General features: G+C 37.2%; 1 protein-coding gene across 5 annotated transcripts in view; it reads right to left on the bottom strand.

The window, feature by feature from the left end:
- Nucleotides 1–12,047, bottom strand: part of LOC124215286 (RNA-binding protein fusilli) — a 39,940-nt gene that overhangs the window by 25,423 nt on the left and 2,470 nt on the right. For 2 of the 5 annotated variants that reach the window (XM_046618485.2, XM_069134693.1), the window contains exon 2: nucleotides 2,561–2,755. In XM_046618485.2, the coding sequence (XP_046474441.1) occupies nucleotides 2,561–2,755 (195 nt within the window). Of the gene's footprint in view, nucleotides 1–2,560; nucleotides 2,756–2,882; nucleotides 2,925–5,570; nucleotides 5,716–6,358; nucleotides 6,380–12,047 lie in introns of those variants that run through there. The other 3 variants (XM_046618487.2, XM_046618489.2, XM_046618488.2) reach the window with 3 other exon arrangements.

Below are 12,047 nucleotides of genomic sequence, written 5' to 3'. Positions count from 1 at the left end.
AAAACTTTCGGTCCATAGAATATGAAATGATATTTTGTTATGAAAAAACTACGATAGGATGGAATTCAAAAGAATTAAACCTTACGATCACTTGAGCCATTATCGCAAGCTGTTTTTGTGGTAAACATCGTTATACACGGTTCGTTGATTCCATTGAGATAGTTATTTCTAAACACATTATATAAGGGGTAAGCAAAAGCAAATCTCTTAATTTGAACTTGTATTATATGTAATGTAGTAAATATGTTGTTAATTTAAAAATTCCAAGACGATCATACGAGGTGATGAGGTGAGGATGCGTTGTCTCTCGTTGACGGCTGACAACAAAAACACTATTCATTCGATAGTTTACAAGCTATAACGCTCGCGGGCGTTAATCTCATGTTATACAATTTTGCGAATCTGTTGATCACGATTAATTCGTGCGTTGATTCTAAAACTGTATGTGAAAATCAAACAATGGTGGACGGCGACACAGTATCTGATCATTGAACCATTCCAGCATTCATAATTCAATTGAAGGTTGTGTTTCAAAGCTAAAAACTGAATCCAATTCAACAAACCTGCGAACCGATTTTTACTAGCAAATATACAATGTCGGAGAACAGCTAGTAAAAATCCCACTCATATATTTCAAAGTAAAAATTGCTTTAGTTTGAAAAATTGACAATCATGCATTTAACGCGTGTGAAAAATGTGTTGGTAAGATTCACACTTATGGGTTTCAGACATTAATTAGAGTTGGTATAATACAACCTATACTCTACAAATAATAACCAGCTACATTACTTCTGCAAATTGCCAATTTTTAATGTAGCGGTTCTCTAATCCTTCTCAATGTGAGAACAAAAAGAGAAAATGTTAATAAAACCGCTATTGACCGGCCAATGATTCGACGTATAGATTTGGATTGAGAGTTAACTATAGTATAGGTCACAGGGCCACGTCGAATTTGACAAGTCACTCTTTCGACTTACCGCCAACGTGACGTAACATTGACAACGTTGCGCTAACTCATCCTTGGACGTACAAAAAGTAATGACCGACTGTGTTACAAATCTAATTTTGTGAAACGAAACGGTCTAACGGTCTGCCAAATAATCGTCTGTACCTGCTGTATGAGAAAATGTTATTCCTACGAACAATTGATTATACACGATTCCTGAACATTGGATCAGCCTAAACTTTTTGAAGTTACTTCGAATTTCATGGTAATCACACCTCCTGGCTAGATAGTTTGGTCGCAGCAATCTATGAGGATAACGATGCATTGTTATGGCAAAAAAAATCGTTAATTTTAAACCTTGGGATTATCTGAAATTCAGTAAGCTGTAACAAAGTCATAAAGATCGTCAATTTTTGTCGTTGAGGCGATAGGTAGAGGTATAACTGTGTGCTAAAGTTTCGCAATGCGCATACATGTAGGCTTATCTGCGGTAACGAGGTTTCGACGTAACTGGAAAGACATTGAATTTACAACCTGCAGGTTAGTTCTCCTAATATATGTGAAATCGACCATGAAATATGACTGGCTCCCAGAGCGATAGTTGGTGGTATATTAATCCTTTCAGTCACAGTAGGATGCTCAGCGTTCCACCTAAAAAATTTCCATGTCCTAGTCCAATCGCAGTTTATTTACAACTTCAAATGATCTTCGTTACTTCGTATGACTATTGAAGTGTTATGGGACCTATATTCTCAACCAAAAGTGAGTCTCGGTGCGAATATTGGATGTTTCGTGATGAAACAAAAATCTGAGAAAAATCAAAGATAACCAGAAGTTGATAAGGTAATTCGTTTCGAATGGTAATAATGCTAAAAAGTTGTTAATAAATTGTTTAAACTAAAATTTTTATAACAAATCTGCACTGAAATTTTGTTAATTTCATATAAAACGAACGAATTCATTGGTTTTCTAATCCACTACTATTTATGAGACTACTTGTTCCATGCCTTGAAAACTTCTTCAGTGTATAACCATTTGCGAAAGCCAAAAATTCAGGATGTTTGATCTATTTTTCAAAAATTTTCAAATTCTTGCTAACGGGTTTTTCAAAATCACCGAAAACTGATGGGTATTCAGAAAAATCAATGAATACATTTGTTTTACATGAAATAAAGAAGATTTCACTACAGATTTGTTGCATAAATTTTTGTTTAATTTACTAACAACTTTTTGGCAATATTATTACTTAAAACGAATTATTCTATCAACTTGGATATCATTGATTTTTTTCAGATTTTTATCTCATCGCGAAGCGTTCAATATTCTCACCAAGACTCACTTTTGGTTGGAGATACACGCCCCATAATCACTTAAAATATTAACGTAACAAGTATCGGCCACGATCATCGAATTTTGACACTTTTTATCAATTTCGCGTACGCCATATTGGATCCGCCATCTTGGATTAAAAAATTATTCACAAATCCTGACTTCAGAATCGTGATCAGCGACCCCAGAAATCTCCGAGTAACAAAAATTCAGGCCAAAATATCAAGTTGAAAAACGTCCGACCGAAAGGATTAACAAGCGTGTAAGGATTTCCACGGATCATACCTGTCTGATGGCTTGGTGCAAGGGGATTCCGCGTTCTCGGAGGTTAGACTCTGTGAGGGTTGGTGCATGAGCAAGGGCCGTCTCGCTTATGACGCCGCTGCTACCGGCAACCTGCACGCCATTATCGCCCGTGACTCCAACGCCCCCGCTGTCCATCACCATGGGCCGAACGATGTACTGCTGCCTCCCCATAACCTGCAAAAAAATGATCAATTTATAACCTCACGCTTGTAGGGCATTATATGTCGCAGCCTTAAATGGTGTGAATTGGTGAGAAATGGCTCGTTGAATTAAATAAAGATACTTGCATCGTTGTGCTTACTATTATCATTATTTGGAATCGCATCCGTGTAACCAGAGTTGCCTGTAAACAGGCGTAAACGGTTCCGTTCGTAAAACTCGAGACGCTCATCAGCATTGATATTATGTATTCAGGTTTTGTTGTACACGCATAGTTATTCGTTTTCACACGTATAATTCCAACGTACTCTAATTTGTGGGACATTCCATACATACATATACATACATATCTCGATCATGATTCTACGGCGATGTATGACGGTTCTACAGTTGTATGACGGAAAAGGCAATCGCAATTGTTTTTAGAATTTATTGACCCAGTGTATGCAGTGTATGTGAACTATTCATTCAAAAACTTCAGAAAACAGACCTCAAGTTTTTAAAATCTCGGTTAAATTCTGAAAAATCTAATAAAATATAATCAAATTTTTGACACCGATTAGAAGACGGAGATTTCATAACTTCCAAAGACAAATAAGAAGAATAAGTAAAAAAAATGTATTGTTATTCAATAGCATTTTTGGCATAAAAATGAATATAAAACCTCATTATAATATGGGCCGAAAAACGGTCTGTTTAGAAAGTTACAGGAAATCTTTTAATAGGTCTCAAAAATTTTGTTATATTATATGAGATTCTTCTAGATTTTTTCAGGTTTTAGAAAGTTGGTTTTTTTTTTTTAAACTTTTTAAATTATACTTCAGAGAAACTGGATCGAAAAACATTGCGATTGCGTTTTTGTCATGTACATTCGTACAAAAAAAAAGATATAGCTAATATGAGACATCGATGTAAAATTTTTATCGAGATGTCATGGAATGCCCCTTATGAATTTGCCACTTATGGTTGCAAGGAGTTGGGTGTAAGAAATCGTAATGTACTCTTCGCTACGTGAGTAGCTGCGCAATCTCAATTATCGACGTCATTCGAGTATTCACACCGTATTTATTTATTGGATACGCTGCATTCATATTCAGAAAAAATCATTATTTCGCAACTATAGGATAATTGTCTGGAATTGAGTAATATATATATATATATTTTAAGAAGTAAAGCGTACATTCAGTTTTTTTCGAAACTGAATTCCTTCAAAGTCGTTCTAAATTTTCGAAACAGTGAACTTCTTTTCTTAACTGGCATTCTGTGATTGGATTACTTTTGATCCATTTTCCACTCATCATCTGCCAATGAATCTGACGTTCGGTCGGTTGTTTAAAATAATTCTTTGTTGGATTCGAAGTATCATACCTATACAATTTACAAGGTTGAAGTTGATAACGTTAAAAAGTAACGGAAAATTATGAAACAAAAAATCGTTACTTTGCAATTTTGTTCTTAGAACGAATTTGACGGAGTTAGGTTTTCAAAGTATGAGGATGTCCTGCTCCATTACGGTTTACTAAATTTCAAATAATCCTATAAGTTACAAAAAACAATTTTTTCCATAAACCTGCATCGTTACGCTAACGTTACCAACTTCAAACTCATTATAATTTACACGAAGGACAAAAACTGGGAATTTCAGTAATACGCGTTTTATATCTCAAACCACGTTGCGTAATAGACAAACCGACCGGAAACATGATTCAAACTTTTGCATGTGTTCGTTGGTTAATTCCACACGCCATAATAATTATTTCGCACACGAAAATAACACACGTAACCATGTGTGGTTAAGTGAACACCACTACAGGTAAAAACTTTCGACGACGCACGATGTAGTATTAAAAAAATAAGCACTCAAGGCATGATTTTCGCGATTCACAATGCAAATATAATGGCGAGTGAGCAAACAAAGAAATCAATGACTTCAGCATGAACAGTTTTCTCAACTGGTATAGTGTCTGTACTAAGTAGGATATAAATTCGTCGTCGGTATTATTATCAAGATTTTCGTTTCATCTAGTATAATTTCATCTGGCTACTTATCGTAGACTCCCTAGTGTCCATACCATAATATTCACTTTGCTACAGGGATAAATTATAAATTATTCAATCGGACGGCACTACGTTTATTAATAAAAATTATAGCCTTTTTTTGCTAGATCCTGGATAAAGAAATTGCATATAATTATACTCTCGCTAATTCTCCGAATTCGAGAGAACCGCAGCTTAAGATTTACGCGTATTGCGTAAAAGAGAGAAGCACGAAAAAAATCAGCTAAGGAGTTTCGAAACAAAATGTGCATGCGGGGAGAATAATTGAGGTCGAAAATTTTGAGAATTCACGTATTATACGAAAACGTTGCATCTCGATGGGTTCGCAAGAGCACACCGAATGTGGCATCGAGAGATTAAAGTTATTATTACAGACGTAGGTAGGCCACTAAGGAATGTTAGAGAAATGAGGTTCAAGGTCATGTTTCTATCCAGCTCGATCCGCGCATTAGTAAACAGTTTGTAGAGGAACAGGTGAAACAGAACGTGCGTACGTAATTGCTAAAGTAAGAAGATATGTGCAATAGTTGAAAGGTGTAAGGGTGTAAGGATGTGCATAGTGTCCAGTAAAAAAATTTAAACACGTTTCCAGGACATTGAAAATAGAATATTTTCAGGATACAAGAAAAATTCAAAGACAATTTGCAGGACTTTCGAAGGACATTTCCAGAAACACTGGACGCCATGAAGTACGGGTGTGTAAGTACTTTGAAACAAGGCAGTCGTGTGAGTGTGAAAAATGATGTCTGATGTTTCGCTATGCGAATTTTACCCGGACATCCCATACATATGCACTCCACGTATTCGTCAAGTACTTTTTTGCACGTTTACGTAACCAACTTGCACGGGCGCGCCTACGAGGACGGTCCATGGATACACGCACAGCTCCTAATCTCCCATGTTGTTCGTTGTGTTATAACAACTAAGGCCTTGCCGATGATCGGAAGCGGTAGTGTTTGCAAGAAGCTGCTCCACGGGTGGGAAGGAGGGGGAGTACAGATTGGTAGGTCTAAAATCATACCTATTTTTGGAATTTTTTTTAAAGAAAATCAAAGTACTTGGTGCGGTTTGAGTTTGAGGGATTTACTATTTATAGTTCCAGGAAAATTTTTGAACTTTTTCACTGAAATCAATAACAAAATGGCGGCATGGCGCATATGAGTAGCGAACGACCGCGTATTCAATCCGATAGCGCAGATTCCTCGGTCAATTTTTTTTCCGATCGTCTTGAAATTTTGATAGAATCTTTAAAACTTGTTGAGTTCCGATTCCAATATTTAACAAAAAATCTCTCTCAACAATTCTTTGATCATAATCGCATATATTTGAAATAAATTTTTGTTTCAACATTTGAGCTGCGAGTTGGAACCCGAACAAGATTCGATCGCTAGTTATATGCGCCATGCCGCCATTTTGTTATTAATTTAAATGACAAAATTCTAAAATGTTCTTGAATCGATAAATAATAGAACCCTCAAGTTCAAATTACTCCAAATATTTTCATTAAAAAAAAAATCCTCAGAATAGGTATAATTTTGAACCGTAAAAACAGTCACGCACCAACATTTTGCCACTACAGGTTCGCCGGTTTATTATCTACTGTAGGTACAGCAGCTAGCACAGTATTAGCAACGTTGGCACTCATCTTAAACATTTGCCCTGACGTCTCATCGTTCGATCAGACGAGATCTCGTCGACGAAAATTTGTCTGAGATTTGAAAGAACCGGAATGACGAAAATTCGCATAGTTGTGAAATATTTATATACGTGTACGCTCCGAGGTAGGTGGACAAATATGGAAGTAAGTCTACGTCGATTGAGACGAGCATCTGATCGTATGCATACGAAGCTGCACTTCAACGTGGAAACTCTTCCCCAATACACATTCATTAGAAAACAAGTCCAAATTAGCATGTTGCCATGCAAAGGTCAGAGATCCAAAGTCGTTCCAAAAGTCCGACGTCCAAGGTCCAAGGTACGACTAGTGTAAAGAATAATGGTATTACGGAGGTATTCGCTGTAGAATTAGACGCACGAACACAGACGACATGACGTCTTTGCGGTAAAGTCCATCGTCATAAAATTACGTACATCAAAGACAATCGTTTTAGTATTGATGAATGCAGAGATATGTTAGTTTGCTCGGAGGACAAGACATGGCGTGTGATTGAAGGGGACTGAAACCAAAGTGTGAATCTCGAGGATCTTTTAAACTTACATTTATCATGTATAATACCGGAAAATCTGCGCCCGCGTACTTTAATCGCCATTTTCAAGCGCTGTACTGTATGCCTGTAATAAATAGCATCGAATATGCAAGTTAAGCGTGAATAAACGGTGTCTAACATTTATTCATCAGCAATATCCTGCCGAATTCAAAATATTGAAATCTGATTGAATTCAAAGTCGATTGGTCTCATGTTCAGATTAAAAGGATGCTACAGTCAGTTCTTACCGAGACTGTGTTAAAAAAACAGAACAGCCAAATTTGGAACGCAATTTTAAACAAAAAATATTGCAGTATATTTTTTGCATAAAACCAAAATGCAGTGGTATGATATTTTTCGAAATTGCATTTAGAATACGGCTGTCATGCCCTTTTTGCGTTACGATGCAAAAACCTCTGATTGTAGCCAAAATATAGAGAATATATTTCAAAACACAGTCGGTAAGTACTGACTATAGCATCCCCTGAATTACTTCAATGGAGTTGGTAAAAAGACGTTCAGCATCTACTTTATCTTATCTGTGCTTGTTGTGGAGTTTTAATTATTGACTCAGGAAATTCAACTAACAATGAAATGTTTGATTGTCGTATCAACACTGTTTCCATAATCGGAGAAATCAAACTCCGAACCTTATTTCAAACTGTTCTGGGCTGTCAAAATCTGCAACATTAATACGTAATGTTCCGTACACTAAATCCAGTAACCTCTCAATTTTTAAAGAATCGCATGTACAGTGTGAAAATTATTTTCAAAATTTTGTTTATTACCCTCCCTATATCCTGCAGCTACACATTCAAATATATGCACATCACTGGCATATAGGCGGGGGAGGGGGTTTAAAATTTACTAGTTTGACATCTTCGAAAATACGATATGACGTTTAGTCACGAAAAGCTGCAGATGTTCACGGTACGGCTTTACACTAATTTACAATGAACCCCTCCTTGCGTATATCGATACGTTTTGTTGTAATTTCACGTGCTGCTCTAGCGTTTCGCATTGTTATAATTTTCTCGAGTTTCCAATGACACGACGATCAAAGCATAATATACAAGACAGTGTCAACATAACGCGTCAGAATTTTCAGATTATCATAAAGGTCGCAGGTGTCACGGCTGTCCGCACAATTGCTCACATCGACAAACGCGATGTATTCCTGTCTTTTTACTTATACCTTTGCCTCTCTGCTGTTATATCATTCTCAGGTTGCAATATAATTAAGAAGTGGTAAGTTCACTTGAGACTTGTCGAACCAGGCGCAATGGAGTGGATTGGAAGATCGTCGATCGCTATAATCAATACACGGAACTTTTATTCACGATCATTGGTCCAAAAGTGTGACAGATTTTTTTATATAGTACACTTGATTTTGACTTCCAGACCTGAAAATGAACAGCCAAAAAACTTGACGCAATAATATCAAACCCAGGGGATACATTATTCGTCACCTCTTCTTCCCATGAACCAAAACCCTGCATATTAACACCGAGATAATAATCACCCAAGAAACATCCTACAAATGGTTGTAAAAAAAAAAAAAAAAATCATACGGTGTGTACCGAGCTTAAGGTTATTCTGTCTTATTATTTCAAGTTACATAAGTGGCGGCAGAACGAGACGGAGCGACGAAAGACGCACTTCATTTCTTGCCTTTGGATTCGGTGTGGGTTATTACCCGGTGATTACGGAGCGTCTTTCACTTGCTTGTCATATCAACCGAAAAATCAAAACGTAGATACGTCAAACGAAAATATTAAATTGAAATCCATCAGCTTTGTACCAAAAGTTGAACGAGGCTGAAGCCGGCAGTCCAAATTAGCAGCAAAACGTTCCAACGTTCATTTTAATAAGTTAGTGAAGTCCGGCAATAAAAATTTTCTTAAATACTTTGAACTACCAATAAAACCGAGCTACATTTTTTCAATTCCAAAAAGTTTAACATGTCCGGCTGCTAAATTTGGCCCCCGGCTTCAGCTTCATAAAAGTTGGCCATAACAGTTATCGCGTTCTCGTTTAGAATCATAAGGTGAAAAAAAGATCAATGGTATACAACGAGGTCTAAATTTAAGTCAGGTTTCTCCTGCAGTCTACGGCAAGGTTGAATGTGAACCTCTCTCCACCCCGTCTTTCCTCAAGAGTTACGGGTCAAGACGGGCAGTACAACTTCCGTCTCCCACTCTAATTCCTTCTCCATCGCCGCCGCCTCCCGTCGTTTGTCCTCCTCATCGCCTGTCTGCCACGCTGATTTGCCAGTCCAGGAACGTCGAAAAGCTCGATCCGTGGAAGCTGACTTGACTATTGGTTGAAATATGCTAAAGTGATAGTCCGACGTCGCGTGCGTTTCATCTTCGTTTCCCAAGGGCTTTTCATTTTCAGCCTTGCCTAAGAATTTTCGGTTACTCGAACGAAGTTGGTCGATACTGTAAATTATCAAAATGCCCAAACGCGGTTTCAATTACTGTGGAAAATATGACGTCGCAACCAAAAAGAGATTCGTGTCGTTGGAACTGAACGTCAACTTGAATTAACGAAAAAATTTATCACAGTTTGTTTTTGGGTATTATCAAAAGATGAAAGCCACGATAATGGTCGTTTTCTGTGACGTCATACGAGACACGTATGTATACTACAAATAGTAGAAAGCTTGCTTTGGTATCCTAATCATGTGGTAATAATGCTGAAAAATATTGCATAATACTATAATATGCATTTTGTTTCAACGGGAAAATGTCTATGCATATTGTAAATCAAGCATCAAAGAGTGTCGTTTATAAATCACCCCATATTCATAAGCAGTTTAATAACAAAAGATTAAATAAGCGTGAAAATAAATTAGGTCAATGACCGTATCTTTTTTCTTTTTCTTTTTTTTTTTGTCCGTTTTTTTTTTCATCGAAGTTGAAATACCAGCAAGCTTTCTATACCGTCCTAGTTTCACCTGGCCAAATCGAGCCTACCTAAACTGAACGGAATGGAATGACATGGAGCCGTGCCAAAGCTGCAGCGATCCGTGTTGTTGTAGAAGCCAAGCCGCATAATATTCATCACTTGGTTGTACGTTGTTCCGGTTTATTCAACTATTTCATTGCCAATGACTTTCATCGATTATTTATGTTTTAATTTTAGCTGTCCGTCGGAATCTGTATTCACGAAAATATTGTACCAATCATCATGAAATGTTCAGTCTTTCCATAAGGTGATGACGGAGCCTCCCTCTCTCACATTTTCAATATCCAAAATATAGTTAGTATAGATTACAAGCCGTGCGATACATAAGTATCGTACGATGCTTAGCTTCAGGTACAGTACCTGATAAGTAAGTATTATACATAACTGTGTTTACCAAGTATACCTATCGAGGATCACCTATTTATATATTTATGTTATGTAGTTGTCGGGCGGCGGTAACCTATGTCGAACACATTATGTAACTCCTCGTATCTCTAGATTCGACTCATTGGTTCGTTACTACAAGCATAATCGCGTGTAAAGGGCATTCGATGCCCGGTAAACCTCGAATTTCCTCTCACCGTCTTCGAGTCTTTTTACTCTGTTAAAATCAATTTACCATTACGTAAAAAATCTCTATATGTGTATAACAATGAGGGATCGAGTGAAGATTTTTCGATCTTTTGGAAGCATCGTTGATTATATAGATGCATGAATCAGGGGGATTTTAAAGGTCGCGCTGCCGCTGTAAGATTATAGTTAAAAACCCTATTTCTCTTGGTATGATCTTTATTAATTTCTATAATCGACATGTTTATCGGATTGCATGATACTCCTAAAAAAATGCACGTTAATTCGGGTTGCTCTAGACGTAGCGATAGCGTTTTAAAATTTTTTCAACCTGATAAGCAATCGGAATACTTTACAACATACCACTTTCGGGGAGGGGGGAGAGAGGGAAGGGAAACCGAGAATCGGAGATTATGAAAAGTCGTTTTCAAGTCGTGGAACATCCCATACGTATAACATATAGACACATGCTGGCGACTTTGTACCTATACCCACCTCTTCTAGACTTATCCACGTAACATAAGTAAGCCTACGGATAGGCACAATATATAAGAAGAACCCTCACATTAATGATCCCGTCGTGATAAGTGATAACGCAACAACGCAACTGATAAGTGAGAGTTGAAATCCTTCACGTCTTACTAAATCGTCAAGCCTACATGCATATACCGTGTATCTATGCGGTCAGGTGTGATCCGATTTTCATCAGTGATTACCCGCAATGTTTGTACTAAGAAAATACGCTTACAGTGGTTACAGAAAAGCGGAGACCCTATACGTGTATATGTGCACACTGTGTTAGTTCAGAAATTTGATAAAAATATTATCGCATTCAAACCGGTTTCCCTGATTAGGCATCCTTAGCAGCTACCTGTCGCCCAGTACATCTGATACGCAAAAACCTGTTATTCTGTTACAAAGAAAATTACTGCGACAACGTTGTCCGAAGTTTGATTATAATAAACCCCTGTAATAATTAAAATGTGTGTGTATCTCCCTCCGCATACCGTGGATATTAGATTGCGTGTAGGTATATGTATAAGTAACGTTGATCCGAGTCGATTTTCAGCTTTTACCATTAGCATTGAAAGATGAAAATATTATTCACCGTAGAACCGAAACGAACCGACTGCTCGGGGCGAACATTACCAGGCATTAATTTAAAGACACTCGCCGTTGATTATGCTATTAAAAATTCTCTCCGATGTTTCTTCAGTTATTTCAGTTTCCCGGACAAAATGTGCAGTAGAGACAATAATATAATTTCATACGTCGTGAGTGTATGCTACACAAAAATGAGTTATTTTATCATTGGTTTATTATACATTCGCATCAAGCATGTATATAGATCAAATGGTTAGACGATTACCGTACGTATTTATATATCACAATAATTTTTCCGCCGGTAATGATTCCTCAAGAGCAGTTAAAGGCTTAATGCATTGCGAGATAACGAGAACGACGATAATGTGCAGAACTTAAGGGGGTGCCTTAGTCGATTT

The sequence above is a fragment of the Neodiprion pinetum genome, chromosome 3 (assembly GCF_021155775.2).
Source record: "Neodiprion pinetum isolate iyNeoPine1 chromosome 3, iyNeoPine1.2, whole genome shotgun sequence".
Taxonomy (NCBI): domain Eukaryota; kingdom Metazoa; phylum Arthropoda; class Insecta; order Hymenoptera; family Diprionidae; genus Neodiprion; species Neodiprion pinetum.
Note: the sequence above shows the minus strand (reverse complement) of the source record. Positions and strands in the feature narration are given on the sequence as shown.